Source organism: Chiloscyllium punctatum, chromosome 1, assembly GCF_047496795.1.
Source record: "Chiloscyllium punctatum isolate Juve2018m chromosome 1, sChiPun1.3, whole genome shotgun sequence".
NCBI classification, from domain to species: Eukaryota; Metazoa; Chordata; class Chondrichthyes; order Orectolobiformes; family Hemiscylliidae; genus Chiloscyllium; species Chiloscyllium punctatum.
Window position 1 is genome coordinate 43,989,751 of NC_092739.1, and position 19,082 is coordinate 44,008,832.

General features: G+C 41.1%; 1 protein-coding gene across 1 annotated transcript in view; it reads left to right on the top strand.

Moving 5' to 3' along the window:
* LOC140457951 (4-hydroxybenzoate polyprenyltransferase, mitochondrial-like) overlaps positions 1-19,082 on the top strand; it is a 50,323-nt gene that overhangs the window by 18,323 nt on the left and 12,918 nt on the right. Inside the window, exons 6-7 of the mRNA XM_072551855.1 lie at positions 485-673; positions 5,906-6,046. Coding sequence (XP_072407956.1) covers positions 485-673; positions 5,906-6,046 — 330 coding nt within the window. The remainder of the gene's footprint in view (positions 1-484; positions 674-5,905; positions 6,047-19,082) is intronic.

The following is a 19,082-nucleotide window of genomic DNA, read 5'->3' on the forward strand; positions in this document are numbered from 1 at the left end:
ACCCCATCCAGGAGAAAGATATAAATAGAAAGCAGGAGATAACAGCTTCGCTTCACTTGGAGGTCGCCACTGATGATGTTACCTAGCCTGGTAATGAAACATCTGGATATCAAACCTACACCCTGGCAAGCAAAAAAGTGTTGAACACAGTATGACACTCAGAATGATAACTGTTTCTTTCTTCACAGGTGCTACCAGACCTGCTGAGTTTCTCTAGCGTTTTTTTCTGTTTGTGATACAGTGTGATACCAACATCATGGGTTCAATTCCTGTGTTAGTTGCAGTTACCATGAAGGGTAACACCTCACCTGAGGCATGGTGACCCACCACTAGCAGTCACCTCTCTCTATTGGGAGAGCAGCTGTATGGTCCAGTAGGATTATGGTAACATTATCTTTTATAGGCATCCTGCGATGATAAACAACAGTTAACTTGAGTGACAGACTGTTTGCAAGAATGCTTTATTCTAAGTTTCTGTATTTAGGATAAAACAGATGATGCTCTAGTAGGAGTGAAATCAACTGCCTTAAAGTTTCAAGAACAGACCAAACAATGGCTAATTGGATTTAGTACAGTCATGCTGACAGGATTGACGATAGTAGGGCTAAACAGTGAACAGACGTTACCGTACTACGCTGCTGTGGTGACTGTTGGAGCTCACCTAGCTCATCAGGTATGAACATTAGCACATTTCTCTACTTCACTTATGAATACTGATAAATATGTTGTACGAAATTGAGGTGAATTTGGACTAGAATTATAACTTTAATTTTTATACCTCTTAAAATTGAGAAAGGCTGCACTTTCACTTGTTATAAATAGTGACTCTAGAATATTTTGTTTGTCCTTCAAAAGCAACATCCCCTTCACAAGTTGCAGCAAAAGGCTTTAAAAAATAATGTAAGTAATGACTGAGAATTTGGTATGTTTTGAATATTGCAGCTTTGCTAATTAGTAGATCCTGTTTCAGCTGCACTCTGCAGCAATTTAATTAATGATTTGTAATTAGGAGTTTAGCGATTAAAACTTATAACTCTGAATGTTTTAGTCATTGAATAACATTACTGCAAAAGATATTTGAATTATTATTCACACTGCAAACAAACATTACTTGTTCTCTATAAGGCACATAATTACACCTTCAGGGAAAATATTGTGTTCTATCTCAAAAATTTATAACTTTTATGAAACTTTTTGGTTGCTTCCCTGGTGAAAACAACAGATTGGTGCATTTCATTACATTATAAAACATAAAATTAATACAAAGAACAAAGCAAATTCATTTGTTGGCAGGCTGCTTCTTAGTTTTTTATATATATACCTTGAATTTATGATTGATTGTCGATCAAATGGAAGTGAGGCCTTTCTTTATTGGGTTAGCAAGGATACAACGTACATCAATGACATACAAATCTGAGTGGTTCATTAAAAATGTTGATATCAGATACTTTGGAGTAGGGTTACCTCCTTAACAGTCAGCTGGAGAATCTGTGTTTGAGGAACACTAAATTGGATAAAATGTGCTCCTTCAGGATCACCCATGAAATACATTATTTTACAGTGACGGTATGCATGTTGCATAGGCTTTGAAGCTTTAAGCTTCTGTACTTTATATTCTTTGCAGCAGGTTGATGCTGTTTATAATATGTTCCTTAAGTATTAAATAAAGTCTCTCGTTGTACGTTTTATCTTCTGCTTAAAAATACAAGAGGAGATACACTGACTTGGTGATATCAATTACCCAGACTTCCTTTGCCCTGTAAGGTGTTAATACCACTTCAAGGGCAATGGGCCAACCATTATTAGCACACAAAATGGCAAGTAACCTATGGCAAGAAAGAGATCCCTTTGAATTGTGCACCACCAGTTTTCCACTATTCTGGCATTGGCTTTGCAAAATGCAGTTTAATTTCATACCTAGGAAAAGGGAAATAGAATCAAACAGCATGGAATCAAACCCTTTGGTCTAACTCATCATGCCAACCAAGTTTCCCAAACCAAACTAGTCCCATTTGTCTGCATTTGGCCCATATCTGTCCAGACCTTTTCCATCCATGTACCTGTCTAAAAGTCTTTTAAATGCTATAACCGTGCCTGCACCTATCACTTCCTTTGGCAGTTCATTCTGCATGCAAACTACCCTCTGTGTGAAAAAGTTGTCCCGCAGCTTCCTTTTAAATCATTCTCCACTCACCTTAATAAATATGCCCTCTAGTTTTGAATTCAACCCCCCCCCAAGCAAAAAGACCGTTGCTATTCACTTTATCCATCCCCTTATGATTTTATAAGCATCTACAAGGTCACCCCTCAACCTCCTATGTTCCTGTGAAAACTGTCATATCCAGCCTCTCCTTTATAATTCAAACCCTCCAGTCCTGGCAACATTCTGGTTTTTGGAAGCCGATCATCTTAGATGCAGGAGTTCCTCGGGTGTTGTCCTAGAGAGCTATGTTCAGCAGCATTCATGACTTGTTAGGTACTAAGGCAGTCCATGGCCAAAGACAGCAAGACCTAGGCAATATCCTGGTTTGGATTGACAAGTGGCAAATAACATTCATGCCACACAAGTGCTAGATGATGACCATCTCCAATTTGGGTGAATGTAGCTACAACAGCTTCACAAGTTTCACAGCAGCTTGGTACATCTTAAGACAAAGCATTCCACATGATTGGCACCACATCCAAAAACATTTGCTCCTTCCATCACAGAACGCACAGCAGCTGAGTGTACCATTTATAAGATGCAATGGAGGAATTCGTTAAGGCACCTTAGCACCTTCCAAGCCAACATATACTACATTCCAGAAGGGCAGCAATTACATGGGAGCATCCTCACCTGCAAGTTCTACTCCATGCCACATTTTGTCCTGACTTGCAACTATAAGCCCATTCTATTATTGTCACTCAGTAAAAGTCCTGGAACTCTTTCCTGAACAGGATTATGGGTGCTATAGGACTGCTGTGGTTCAAGAAGTTAGCTCAGCAGCTTAAGGGTAATTGGGGATGTCCACTAAATTCTGACCTTGCCAGTGAATCCTATGCCCCTGAATTAATCTTAAAAAAACCACAGGAATTCAACAGTTGAACATATGGGAGTCTCATTTCTTCAGGCAATGAATTGTTAAACATTTTAATCTCCAATTTAAAATGTTTAATTTTAATTATAAGATCATCAATTTATAAGATTATGCCTGGGCCAGAGAGCTTTAGTTATGAAGAGAAATTTGATAGACTGGGGCTGTTTTCCTTGCAGCAGAGGATATATGATTGAGGTAGATAAATTTGAGGGGCACAAACAAGATGGATTGGTGGAGGCATATCCCTTTGGTGGAGGGATCAATGAGCAGAGGGCATAGATGTAGATAAGGGGAAGGAGGTGTAGAGGGGATGTGAGGAAACATTTTTTCACCCAAAAGTGAAAATCTGGAACTCATTAGCTGTAACATTGGTAGAGACAGAAACCGTCAACATTTAAGTATTTAGATTTATTCTTCCAATGCCAAGGCAAAGAAGGCATTGGGCCAAATATTGGAGAAATTGGGTTAGAATACAGGTATCACCTGCTTTTACAAAGTTCACTTTATGCCACTTCGCTTTTAAGAAAGACCTACATTAGTACCTGTTCTCACTAACTGAAAGAAATCCAAAGATGATTTTTGCCTTTACTAGGAAAAGGCAAAATTTTTCCCATGTAAATGAATGCTTCTTCACTTTATGCCATTTTGGTTAGAAAAGGCTTTATACAAATGCTCTACTTTTGGATAGCTGGGGATACTTGTAGCTAAGCGGTTGTTTTTGACTCGCGCACATGCAATGGGCTGAAGGTGTTTTTTTGTGCTGTAGAGCTCTGACTGTACGACCTGAATTGGTGTCCAATTCACACTAATTGATACTTCATCCCAGTCCTTTTCTCCAGTTTTCAGTTGATTAATCTAATTAGTTAAGGAAAATACAACACTTGTCCCATTGTCCTTGACAAGCTATTACCAGCTTGCACATTCAAAAACTTGCAGGATGAAGGTTTTTAAGCTGACGAGTGGAGACAAAATCCTAGCTAAATAGGCAGCCCTCAAGATTCCCTACTCCAGCTGATACCAATGCATTGTAATTTGCTGTTGACTGTTTCTTACTTTAGTTAAAAGCAAGACTTTTTTCAAAACTTTTTGGGAAAAATTTAAATGAGGCCTTGCAGTCCCTCCATGGCTGAATTTACAAAGCAGGCTTTATCTGACAATTTCACTATTATCACCTTGCCTGAAAATCTCATGCAATTTTTGAATGTAAATGTGCATACAAATCTCAAATTCTACTCAGTGGTTTGACCTTGAAATTCATATATTTATTCCTGTATCCTATATAGTATGTGTACTTGTGGTAGTGGAAAAGCCATCGTGTGTGAAGGGATTATAACATGCATGAATAGGTTGATTGTGAGCTAATTAATTAACTTTTGAGCAAGAAATGGGGATATATTTTTAAAAATAACTTCTGATAACTCACTTTATATTACAGGAATGCAGAATTCATGGATCAGATTAATTGCTTTTGAATCACTAGTACAAAGTGAAAATTGGAGTGTGGTTAATTGGAATTGCTTATGGAAAGTAATGAGGCTGATATGATACACTTATTGTGATATGTGTATTACCTTTATAGTCCTTACTCAAAGTTGCACCTTGTTTTACGATTGTATTTTTAAAGCTGTAAGTTTACAGTCTCTAGCAGTGAATAGAAAAGCCATATAGTTCAAAAGGTTACCGTTTGAAGTAGCTGTTTATGATGAAATCCTTCAAAGGCGAGCGCAGGGAGGGGTGATTCTGGTGCTTGCAGTTTCGAATTTGAGGAAAATAAATTCAAGCAGTACTCTTTTTTTTATGTTGGAGAAAATAAGATTAAGTTACGGGAAAGTAAATTTTCAGTCTCAATATCTTTGTCCCAAAGGTTATAACTTCCCCAATGTCAAACTTGCCTGGGATGTCCAAATTTCTGTTTCATGTGCATGAGGCCCAAGGCTCCATATCTGGTATAACAAGTTATTCAAAGTGCAGGGATTGTTCCTTGTTTGTACAAATGTGAATCAATTTCTAGGTTAGTATGAGGAATCACAAGAAAAGAAACAAAATAGACATTACATAACATACCACTGCCTTATGTGGACCATGACTTTGATTATTCAAGGACCATGTATTGGTTATAAAGTAGCTTAAGAATAGAACTCAGTCATACTTATTGCAACTTATAAAGCATGATTATTGTAATGACACATCCCAAGGCAAGTCACAAAAGTGCTATAAAACAAAGTATGTTGCTAAGTTGCAAAAGAAAATGACCAAAAGTTTGATTAAAGAGAGGGGATTTTAAGAACTGTCTTAAAGGAGGCAAGAAAGGTAGAGAATGAGAAATGTAGGGAAGGATTTCCTGCATTTTGATGACTGGGAACCAAAGGCATGGCTACTTGTAGTGACACAGCTATGACTGGTAGAGCATAAGAGGTAACAACTAGATGGCAGGTATGTCACACTGTTTTGGTTTTGGAAATTACAGAGATGGGGAGAGGGAGGCTAATGAATGAAGTACTTTTTTGCTAAAAAAAAAACTGGAGGTAGGAATTCCTCAAAAAAAAACAAAATCCTGTTTAAATATCAATAAATTCTCAACTTCATGAGCAGCTAGTATTATTAGATCAACAGGCAATGACTGGCTCTTAGATTGTTAAACTATCACATCTTGTCAAATATTTCTTCATGAAGTGTTACGTCAGTTATACTATTTAATATAGTTGTTTCATGTTTTATGACAATTCTCTTTCACCTAAGAAAATTTTATTGTGATGAATTTTTAAAAACTAAAATGTGTTCTGTACGATTCTGATTTATTTAAATAAATCCTGTACTTTCTAAAACAGATATACTCATTGGACATAAATAATCCCCAAGATTGTTGGGAGAAATTCTGTTTGAATCGCACATTAGGATTTATACTGCTTTCTGGAATTGTGCTTGGAAACCTCTGGAAAAGAAAGAAGTCAGTTCATAACACTGAAAAGGTGCAGTAGTTATTGACAGCTTCTAAACCAGATATCAAGATTATGTAGTAAAGCTGGTAAAGATACCATCATCCATATTGTACTTTTATTGTTATTAAGCAAATTTTTATATTTTTCTCTTGGCGAACTAAGTTATTCTAAGTGCAATTTTGAATCATTTAGCTATTTATTAAAAAGACAAAAATTGAATGACTATTTGTGTTGCATTTTATGCCTTCACTCAGATATTTCTTGTGTTCAACGTAAACAAACACTCTTGTAAGCAAGCACTTGCTCCCTATATACTAGAATGTAATTAATACACAGAACATTTAGTCAAGTGGCACTACCCACAGGTGACACAAATTACTGGAAATGCTAGACAGTCCTATCATCATTTAGACTTCAGATCAGAGAGGGATAAAAGCTCTTAGCAAGTGATAAAGAACAAACAATAATGAAATTGGGTAACAGTCTGTATCATTAATTTGTGCTCCTTCCTAATGTAGAAAGAATACAAAATTGAATTGAATTTATTGTCATGTGTACCGAGGCACAGTGAAAAGCTTTGACTTGTGAGTAATACAGGCAAATCACGTAGTTAAGTAGCATAGATAAGTAAATAAGTGGTAAACAGAGGCAAAACCAAAAACACAGGTACAGGCGAATGTTAAGAGTTTGAGAGTCTATTCAGTATTCTAACAGCAGTAGAGTAGAAACTGTTACAAAACCAGCTGGTGCATGTGTTCAGGCTTCTGTACCTTCTCCCTGATGGTTGAGGTTGTAGAAAAGCATTGCCAGGGTGGGATGGATCTTTGAGAATGGTGGCGGTCTTTCCTTGACAGCGGGCCTGGGAGATGGATTCTGTAGATGGGAGGTTGGCCTTTGTGATCGTCCGGGCTGAGCTCACCACTCTCTGTAACCATCTCTGATCTTGAATGGTACAGTTGCCATACCAGGTAGCGATACATCCAGACAGAATGCGCTCAATGGCGCATCTATAAAAGTTGGCAAGGGTTGTGAGGTGCTGAATTGTGGGAAAGCAAATCTTAGCAGGACTTATACACTTAATGGTGATGTCCTAGGGAGTGTTGCTGAACAAAGAGACCTTCGAGTGCAGGTTCATAGCTCCTTGAAAGTGGAGTCGCAGGTAGATGGAATAATGAAGAAGGCGTTGGTATGCTTTCCTTTATTGGTCAGAGTATTGAATACAGGAGTCGGGGGGTCATGTTGTGGCTGTACAGGACATTGGTTAGGCCACTGTTGGAATATTGTTGCACTTCTGGTCTCCTTATTGGAAAGATGTTGTGAAACGTGAAAGGGTTCAGAAAAGATTTACAAGGATGTTGCCAGGGTTGGAGGATTTGAGCTATAGGGAGAGGCTGAACAGGCTGGGGCTGTTTTCCCTGGACCGTCGGAGGCTGAGGGGTAACCTTATAGAGGTTTACAAAATTATGAGGGGCATGGATTGGGTCGATAGGCAAAGTATTTTCCCTGGGGTCGGAGAGTCCAGAACTAGAGAGCATAGGTTTAGGGTGAGAAGGGAAAGATATAAAAGAGATCTAAGGGGCAACTTTTTCACACAGGGTGGTACGTGTATGGAATGAGCTGCCAGAGGAAGTGGTGGAGGCTGGTACAATTGCAACATTTAAGAGGCATTTGGATGAGTATATGAATAGGAAGGGTTTGGAGGGATATGGGCTGGGTGCTGGCAGGTGGCACTAGATTGGGTTGGGATATCTGGTCAGCATGGACGGGTTGGACCGAAGGGTCTGTTTCCATGCTGTACATCTCTGACTCTATTTCCTCAGCTGCCTGAGGAAGAAGACACTATTGGGTCTTTGTAACCAGTGTGTCCACATGAAAAGTACAAGAAAGCTTGTTGTGGATGACCACTCCCAGGAGCTTGACATTCTCCACTCATTCCACCTCTGTGCTGTTAATGTATAGGGGGGCATGAGTAACATCCCATCGAAAGTCAATAATGAGTTCCTTGGTTTTGCCAGCATTGAGAACTAGGTTGTTCTCAGTGCACCATTTTTCCAGGTCTTCCATCTCCCGTCTGTAGTCTGTTTCGTCTCCATCTGAGATTCGACCGACAATGGTGGTGTCATCAGTGAACTTGTAAATGACATTAGTCTGGTATTTGGCGATGCAGTCATGAGTATACAATGAGTACACTCCCCTGAGGGGCTCCAGTGTAGAGTGTTAGTGAGGATGAAATATTGTCCCCAGTCTTCACTGATTGTGGTCTATGGGTCAGGAAACTGAGGAAATGTAAAAGGAGAACTGAGTTAGATATGGGTTACAAAAGAATAACCAAGGAAGAACTTGTAAAATGGTAGAAATATTGAAATCTTTATTTAATGACAGAATTTTTTTTCTACAAATGTTTAGAGTAGGCACTATGGATCAGAATATAAAGCGCATTAAGAAGTGAAAATAACTGACAAACTAGAAAACCTGAAAAAAAAACCCTTGGGTTTAATGATATGCTTGTGCACATTAGGGTGGAAATGGCAGCAAAAGTTTCAACCCACAGGAGAAAATGCTGGAAAATTTCAGCAGGTCTGGCAGCATCTGTAAGGAGAGAAAAGAGCTGACGTTTCGAGTCTAACTGACCCTTCATCAAAGCTTGAGAGATTTTAGGGAGATTAGGAACTGTGCATGACCAAGGCTAAAGCAAGTGCTAAGTGACAAAATATGTGGGGGATGGGTGAAGCAGTGGCAAAATGGAAAACAGGGAAGAAGGGTAGCAAAGGGGGAAGAGGAGAGGAAAAAGGTGATGCGAGAGTGGGGAGCGAGAGAAAGTGAGGCAATCGAGAAATAAGAGGTACAGAACAGTGAAAAAAAATTTAAAAATAAATGAAATAAAATTATGGAGCAGATTGAAAACAGAGGGATCAAGATGGGATAATCATCTGAAGTTGTTGAATTCATTGTTGAGACTGGCAGGCTGTAACGTGCCTAGTCAGAAGATGAGATACTGTTCCTCAAGTTTGTGTTGAGCTTCACTGGAACATTGCAGCAGGCCAAGGACAGACATGTGGGCATGGGAGTAGGATTGTGTGTTGAAGTGGCAAGCCACGGGAAGATCCAAGGTCCTGATTGCGTACAGACCGAAGGTGCTCAGCAAAGCAATCACCCAGTTGGCGTTTTGTCTCCCCGATGTAGAGGAGACCACATTGGGAGCAACGAATGCAATAGACCAAATTGAAAGAGGTACAAGTGAAACGTTGCTTAATCTGAAATGAGTGTTTGGGGCCTTGGATGGTGTGCATGGAAGAGGTAAAGGGGCAGGTGTTGCACCTTCTGCGATTGCATGGGAAGGTGCAGTGTGTGATGGGAGAGGTGTTAGGTGTGATGGAGGAATGGACTAGATTGTCCCAGAGGGAATGATCTCTGCGGAGGGATGGGGAGGGAAGGGAAGATGTGTTTAGTGGTGACGTCGTGTTGGAGTTGGCTTTGTGCATCAGATTTCCAAAGTCTTTCCCCATTTATGAAATAGTCTACATTCCTACCGAAGTGCATTACTTCACACTTTCCCACAGTATATTCCATCTGCCACTTCTTTGCCCACTTGCCTAGCCTGTCCAACTCCTTCTGCTACCTCTCTGCTTCCTCAGCTTTACCTGTTCCTCCACCTATCTTTGTTCATCAGCTAACTGAACAACAGTGCCCTCAATTCCTTCACCCAGATCATTAATGTATAACATGAATAGTTGTGGTCCCAACACTAACCTCTGTAGAGCTCCATTAGTCATTGATTAGCATCCCTTAATCCCTTCACTCTGCTTTTTGCCAGTTAGCCAATCCTCTATCCACGCCATTATCTTGATGCTAACATCATTGCCCCTTGTCTTATTTCACAGCCTCCTGTGTAGCATCTTGTCAAAATCCTTCTGAAAATCCAAATAGATCACGTCCTTTGGCTCTCTTTTGTCTAACTTACATGTTACGTACTCAAAGAATTACAATATGTTTGTCAGGCATGACTGCCTCTTGAAAAAAGCTGTGCTGATTCAGCTATATTTTACCATGAAGTTCCAAGTACGCTGAAATCTCATCTTTAATAATGGACTCTAAAATCCTACCAATGACAGAAGTCAGGCTAATTGGCCAATAATTTCTGTCTGCTTCCCTGCCTTTGTAAATAGCGGTGTAACATCAGACATTTTCTAATCTTTTGGACCCTCTTGTGTAGCACACACTTCATCTGATATTAAGGAGGAAGTGCCAGATCTGCTTAAAAAATGCAAGGGTAAAGTTTATTCACACAGGCGAGGAATAGCAGGCAAAGCGGCTACAATATTAAGGGACACAGGATGCTCTCTATCTGTAATGCTGAAGGATGAGGAGATATATATTCCTGAGGGACTATTGCCAGAAAAGGTGCTGGTAACAGGAATTCATGGTGAGACAAAAAGTGCTCAGTTATGTAAAATGAGGCTAGAGAGTCCAGAGAAGAGGGGAGAATTTGTGGTAGGAGTACTGGACAAACTCTCAGCTCCAAGAATACAATTTGTCCTTGTAAATGATACAGCTGATTCACTGTTAGGTGTGTGGCCTACTCAAGTTGAATAGCCAGTGGAGATTCAGGCAACTGAAGAAATGAGCAGGGGTCTCAACTTCTGCCCCACCACCAAAATGGACCCGTTGGTTCTTGCAGCAGACACGGAGGAGTTCATCAGACGAATGAGACTCCGGGAATTCTTGCAAGATGATTCCAATGAGCCCACTGATGAACTGGAACAGTCATCACAGGGATCAGTTGAGGAGCGACCAAAGAAGGTGTCAACATGGACCCCACTGGAGGGCCACTGCCCTGGGTTTGACATGTATGCTCAAACTGTCAGGAAATATATAAATGCCAGATTCATCAGCCGTACCCACAAGGTAGAGCAAAACATCACCCGTTCCCAACGCAATGCCATCCAGGCTCTCAAAACCAAGCACAACATTGTCATCAAACCAGCAGATAAAGGAGGAGCCATTGTCATTCAGAATAGAACAGATTACTGCAAGGAAGTGTACCAACTACTGAACAACCAGGAACACTACAGGCAACTACCAGCTGACCCGACCAAAGAACACACCCGTGAATTAAACACACTGATCAGAACTTTGGATCCAGTCCTTCAGAGCTCCCTACGCACCCTCATCCCACGAACTTCTTGTGTAGGCGACTTCTACTGCCTTCCAAAGGTACACAAAGCCGACACACCAGGACATCCCATGGTATTGGGCAAAGGGACCCTGTGTGAGAATCTCTCCGGCTATGTTGAAGGCATCTTGAAGCCTATTGTACGGGGGATCTCCAGCTTCTGACGCGACACTATGGATTTCTTACAGAAACTCAGCACCCATGGACCAATCGAACTGGGAACATTCCTCGTCACAATGGACGTTTCCGCACTCTACACCAGCATCCCCCACAAGGATAGCATCGCAGCAACAGCCTCAGTACTCAACACCAACAACTGCCAATCTCCAAACACCATCCTACAACTCATCCGCTTTATCCTCGATCATAACGTCTTCACCTTTGACAACCAGTTCTTCATCCTGACACATGGAACAGCCATGGGGACCAAATTTGCATCCCAATATGCCAACATCTTAATGCACAGGTTCGAACAAAACTTCTTCTCTACGCAGGATCTCCAACCAACATTATAGACCAGGTACATTGACAACATTATCTTCCTCTGGACCCATGGCGAGGAATCACTGATAAAACTACACAGTGATATCAACAAGGTTCATCCCACCATCAAACTCACCATGGACTACTCTCGACTGTCTGTCTCATTCTTGGACACATGCATATCCATCAAAGATGGTCAGCTCAGCACCATACTCTACCGCAAACCCACAGACAACCTCACAATGCTACACTTCTCCAGCTTCCACCCAAAACATATTAAAACAGCCATCCCCTATGGACAAGCACTGTGCGTACACCGGATCTGTTCAGATGAGGAGGAACGTGACAGGCACCTAGAAGTACTCAGGGATACCCTCATAAGAACGGGGTACGATGCTCAATTCATCAATCGCCAGTTCCGACGTGCCACAGCAAGGAACCGTAATGACCTCGTCAGGAGACAGACACGGGCTGCAACCAACAGGGTACCCTTCGTTGTTCAGTACTTCCCAGGAACTGAAAAACTACGCCATGTTTTTCGTGACCTGCAACACATTATCAATAAGGATGAGCACCTCACCTAGAACTTCCCCACACCACCACTACTTGCCTTTAAACAACCGCCAAACCTCAAATAGATTCATAGCAAGCTGCCCGGCTCTCAGGACAACTCCAAACAACCCTGTCACGGTAGGCGCTGCAAGATGTGTCAGATTGTGGACATGGATACCACCATTACACATGGGGACACCTCCCACCTTGTACATGGCAGGTACTCATGTGACTCAGCCAATGTTGCCTATCTTATACGTTGCAGGATGCCCTGAGGCATGGTACATTGGTGAAACCGAGCAAAGGCTACGACAACGGATGAATGGGCACCGCACAACGATCAACAGACAGGAGTGTTCCCTCCCACTTGGGGAACACTTCAGTGGTCCAGAACATTCGACCGTGGACCTTCGGGTGACCATCCTCCAAGGCGGACTTCGGGACAGGCAGCAGTGAAAAGTGGCCGAGCAGAGGCTCATAGCTAAGTTCCATACCCATAGGGAGGGCCTCAACCAGGACCTTGGGTTCATGTCACATTACAGGTGACCACCATTGCACTATACACACACATAGACACTCCTACACATACACACTATCACACACACACACAGGCACTCCTATACACACACACACACACCCACACACACGGACACATATATACACAGACACACACACAGAGACACTCACACACACCCTTACAGACACACACACTCCCACACTCACACAGGCATCCTCTCAGAGACGTAGACCACTCTACACTCATGCACATCCCCAAACACACACACACTCCCACACTCACACATGCACCCCCTCAGACCTAAGACACTCTACACTCACTACACACACATATACACTCTCTCACACACTCCCAACCCCCCAACCCAGACAGACACAAAGACCCACATGCACACATATATTTTGTGGGTGAATTTGTACTTGCAGAGTTACATTGTACTTTGCTCAAAAACTGCATGAATTCATGTAAAACTCTGTTATTTCACTTTTTAGATTAGAATCAATCTAAACATCATGGCATAGACAGAGAATACAGGGGGTTAACACCTTCAACATATTGTCTAGCTAACACCAATTGTTACAGCTAACCCGATAATGCAACTTTTAGAAAAAGGTTTTGTGATTTACACATGAAAGAAGTGAAACTATCATGGTATTCGAACAGATGAAAGACTTAACAGACAATCAAGGTATTTTTCAATGTATAATTTCAGTTACATCACACTGTAAACTTTTGCTATAAATTCTGTGCCCTACAATTGAGTCCTCCACAACCACCTGATGAAGGAGCGGCGCTCCAAAAGCTAGCGTGCTTCCAGTTAAAGATGTTGGACAATAACCTGATGTTGTGTGATTTTTAACGAAGAAATGAAGGATGTTTATCCAGGAATTTTCCCAGATTGTATGGTCACAAGATCACAGAGGCACAAGTTGAAGCAGGAGAGATCAAAAGGCACAGATAAGGAAGCTGACATAGCTTTATCCGAGACTTTTTTTTGATCAGATAAGTGGGACAGAGCAAGAGCAAATAGATAATCATGCAAGTATCTTTAGCTCTGCTAAGCTGATTGAGTTACAGCATACAGATGAGAAGTTAAAACAGTTGTATCAAAAGGCATTTACAGAGGAGAGTGAATGCATCCCTGTGAATTATTGCTCAACAAATGCTGCCATAATGAGGAAACAGAGACCATCACCCATTCAAGTAGATGAGAAATGGGCAGGCATTCATCAGATTGTTTTGCCAGTAGGGTACAGAAAGGAGATGCTGCGAGTGGCACATAAGCTACCATTTGGAGATCATTTAGGAGTGAGGAAAACACAGACTAAAATACAAACACATTTTTACTGGCCTGGATGACACAAGGATGTAGTTGAATTTTGCCAGACATGTGATATATGTCAGTTAATTGAAATACCAAAGGCAGTAGTAAAACCTGCACCTTTAATACCTGTTCCAGCATTTGAGGAACCTTTCACAAGAGTCTTAATTGATTGCGTAGGTCCCCTACCTCAAACAAAAGGTGGCAATAAGTATTTATTAACAATAATGGATGTGTCAACTAGATTTCCAGAGGCAATCCCATTACGCAGCATCACAGTTAAAAGGGTTGTAGAAGAATCACTTAAATTTTTTTACTGGACACGGACTACCAATAGCGATCCAGTCAGATCAAGGATCAAACTTCACATCCAAACTATTCAAGGAGGTTATGGATGACTTGGGAATAAAGCAGTTCAAATCTACTGTGTGCCATCCAGAATTGTAGGGGAGCGCTAGAGAGATGGCATCAAACATTAAAGACCACATTGAGGGTTTATGGTCAGGATTATCCAGATGATTGGGATAAGAGAGTTCCATTTGTACTTATTGTGATCAGAAATGCACCAAATGAATCAACCAAATTCAGTCCATTTGAACTAACGTTTGGGCATGAAGTAAGAGCACCGTTATAATTAAGGAGAAATTAATAAGTCAGAATTCAGAGACCACCCATTTGGACTATGTGTCACATTTTAGAGAACGATTAAATACAGCTGGAGAGTTTGCTAGACAGCGTTTAAAAGTATCACAGTGTACAATGAAACAGGAAGTGGATAAGAAATCACAAATTTGCAATTTTGCAACTGGGGATAAGATATTGGTGTTACGTCCAGTAACAGGTGAGCCTTTAAAAGCAAGATTTAGTGGACCTTATCAAATCGATAAGAAATTGAGGTGAACTACTTGACAAAGACTCCAGGCAGGAATAAATCTCACAGAGTGTGTCAAGTAAAAATGCTCAGAAGGTATTTTGAAAGGGAGCGAAAGCAAGATGAGAAGGTGCTAATGATTAAGCACAGGAGGAAGAACCAAGTTCAGAGGATTCTGAATTGGACATTCCTCAAATCAAATTGGACAATAAGGAAGTTATCAAAAATTGAGATAAATTATTGAGTTACCTTCCACAAGAAAATCAAAATGACTTCAAAGAGTTATTACTATCACATGAGGAGATATGCAGAAATAAACTGGAAAGTAAAACTTAATTTGCATGATGTAGAGATAGGAGATGCTGTTCCGATTAAGCAACATCCTTTGGGAAACTCTCTAAAGTTGGCACAGGTTCAGAAGGAGATAGTGCACCTGCTCTAGGATGGCATAATCGAAGTGAGTTACAGTGACTGGAACTCACCCATAGTCATGGTGCCAAAACCAGATGTTACCCAACAGTTATCTCTGTACTATCACAAAGTCAACGCCATTACAAGATTGATGCATATCCAAATCCACAGTTGGAGGACAGTGTTGAAAAAGTGGGACAAGCAACTTACATTTCTAAGTTGGACTTGCTCAGAGGCTACTAGCAAGTACTTCTCTCGGAGAGAGGAAAGGCAATTTTAGCTTGTGTAACATCGATTGGACTATATCAGTTCAAAGTCATTTGGTATGAAAAAGGCTCCAGAGACTGACTAATAAGATCATTGCCAGATTACCCAACGGTGTGGTGTATATTGATGATCTGGTGATTTTTAGTCACTCATGGAAGGAACATTTACAGCATTTATCAGACTTGTTTGATCGACTTTGGAAGGCAGGTTTGGTGGTAAACCCAGCTAAACATGAACTTGCCAAAGCGCAAGTCACTTTCCTTGGCCATGTTATTGGACATGGACAAATGGTCCCACAGAATGTCCCACGAAAATAATTGGGGAATTTCCCACACCGTCGGCAAAAAAAGCCATACTATGGTTCCTGAGATTGGGTGGATTTTACTGAAAATTTGTGCCGAACTTCAGCAGTGTGTCTGCTCCACTCACCGAATTGTTAAAAAAGGGCAAGAAGGGCAAAAAGGCATTTGACAGCCTAAAAACTGCGTTAACCACTGCCCCAGTATTAGCCACACCAGATTACACGAAGCCTTTCAAGATGTTTATCGATGCCAGTGAAGTGGGTGACAGTGCGGTGCTCCTGCAGGAGGATGATGAGGGAATAGAAGGACCCATCAGGTATTTTCCAGGAAGTTGAACATTCATCAACAGAAATATTCAACGGTGGTGAAAGAAACTTTAACCTTGGTGCTAGGCATTCCAACAGTTCGGTGTCTATATTATCAGCAATGCATCTGAGACAATTGTATACACTGATCACAACCCAGTGACATTTGTGGAAAAATTTAAGGACAAAAATGTCAGACTGTTTAGATGGAGTTTGTTGTTGCAGCCATTCAGTTTGACAATTGTGCATGTGGCAGGTCGCGAAAAAGTGATTGCCGATACGTTATCGAGCCTTGCATGAAATATGGAGGTCTTCGGTGGTGGTTGTGCCATGGTCTAAATTTGCATGTGGTTGGGCAGGTTTGCATGTTTATAGTTAGTATAGTGTATATGTGTGTTTAGACGACAAACTGGGTTTTTGAAAGGTTTTAAAAATGAAGCCATCTTTTGATATTGATGGTTCTTTATTTTTAAGGGTGGAGGTATCACAAAGCTGGTCCCTTTTTTCTAAAAGCTGTACCTTTTCTCAAAGATACTGTGTCCTTGATGTTTTTCAGTGGGGCTGTAAACAGTTTGGGCTCCAATTAGACTAGTTTGGGATAGAGATGAAAAGGATTTTGAGAGGCCTTTTGTTTATATGTAAACAGATGAGACTTCAGGCCAAAGTGGTCATGTTTTAGAATTGACCTGTATAATGAAAGTGGAGTGGTCAGCTCTCTAGCTGAGCACTTCAGTCCAGAGCTAGTTGGGAGTTCAACAATGAGCTGTGTGCAAACACTCTCTCTTTCTTTCTGCCTTTCTAACTCCAACCTGTAAGCATCTGTTCCATTTTTTAACTATGTTTTAAGGGGGTTTGCTTATTGGGACAGCATAATTAAGTCTAGTTTGGATAGACTGAGTTCTGTAGGGGTTCTTTATTCTGTTCTTTGTGTTTCGTTGTGTTATATTGTGAATAAATTTCTGTCTGTTTTAAAACCTGGTGGTCAACCATGCTCGCTTACTCTGGGTAATTCTTACAGTACACTTACCAAAACAAATTGCAAAGTTATGGTCTGGGTTGACTGCTCAAGAATGTTTTGAGTGGTCTGGCCTAGTCCACAACAGGGTGAAAAAAACTCAGCAAGTTACACTGCAAATGACATGCGCAAGGAAAGATCAACATTAACAAGATCAACAAATTATTTGAAGTTAGAGGTTACATTCATCAGAGTTTAGATCAGAGTGGTGCTGGAAAAGCACAGCAGGTCAGGCAGCATCCGAGGAGCAGAAAAATCAATGTTTCAGGCAAAAGCCCTTCATCAGGAATACAGGCATTCATCAGTCTAATAACAGCAGGGAAGAAACTGTTCTTGAACCTGCTGGTGCATGTGTTCATGCTTCTGTGTCTTTCACCTGATGGAAGATGTTGTAGGAGAGCATTACTGGGGTGGGGTGGGTCTTTGAATAATGTTGGCAACCTTTCTGTGGCAACGTGAGGTTTAAATGGAGTCATTGGATGGGAGGTTGGCTTCTGTAACGGTCTGGGCTGTGCACAAAACCTTCTGTAGTTTCGCCACATCAGCTGCTGGCACATGTTGCAGATGTAACATTGACATCCCTTGGTGATGTGCCATCACACGTCAATGCCCCTGACTGGTTACAGCTGACAATCATGGCAAGCTGCCTGGCCATGGGTCTGCACTGAAAGGCAAGGCAGGGGAAGGCAGAAACATTTAAGATAGATGCAAAGCAAGTGAGTGCAGACCAAGCAATCCCAAGACACAGCCTAGTCTAATCTGTAAGCAGGCTGCCAGCTGAAGTGTCCCAAGTGTCCTCACAGCACCATTGCAATAAAAGGTTCTGAGGTGCTTCAGTATTGAAGACTAGATCAGAGGTGTGTCATGAGGGTTTGGAAAAGTGGGCACATGTCAGACCCAGAATAGTAAGGTATGATTTGGTGTTAATGAGGTTAATAGCTAGCAATAATTCCTATTAATAGGAATCTTGTCTTGATCCCTGTAACTTGATTAGCAAATGTGACTTCTTGCTCCAAGTGTCTGGAAAAGCCTCACTGGTCATTTTGCATGATTCTCCCAAATTTCTCACCATAGCCCAAGTGGTCCAGGGCCATATAACATTCTATCAGTTAATTTCTCTCTCCACAGATGCTGCCTAATTTGGAGTTTTCCAGTGATATTGGCTTTTATTTCAGATTTCCAGAACCTACACTATTTTGCTTTTGTTTCAAATATTCTGGACTAGTAAGATCAGACCAACTGCTTTGAATTAGTGTGTTTCATTTAGAAACATTCTCAGGGCTTAATTGTTCTAATGTTACATTTAAAAAATGTCAATGAGTACAGAAACCCTGATAAAGCAACATGTTCAATTGTTCCAGGAGAAGTGACTGGGTATCATCAGCACACAACTGATGACTCATGTTGCAGTTTCACAGGACATTGGCTAGGCCATTTTTGAAATATAATGAGCAATTCTGGTCTGCCTCCTATAGGAAAGATGTTGTGAAACTTGAAAGGATTCATTAAAGATTTACAAGGATGTTGCCACATTTGGAGGACATGAGCTACAGGGAGAGGCTGAATAGGCTAGGGCTGTTTTCCCTGGAGCTGCACAGGCTGATGGGTGACCTTATAAAAGTTTATAAAAGCATGAGGGGCATGGATAGGGTAAATAGACAAGGTCTTTTCCCTAAGTTGTGAGAGTCCAGAATTAGAGGGGATAGATTTAGGGTGAGAGGGGAAAGATATAAAAGAGACCTAAGAGACAACTTTTGCACGCAGAGGGTGGTGCATGTATGGAATGAGCTGCCAGAAGAAGTGGTGGAGTTGGTACAATTATAGCATTTAAAAGGCATCTGTATGGGTA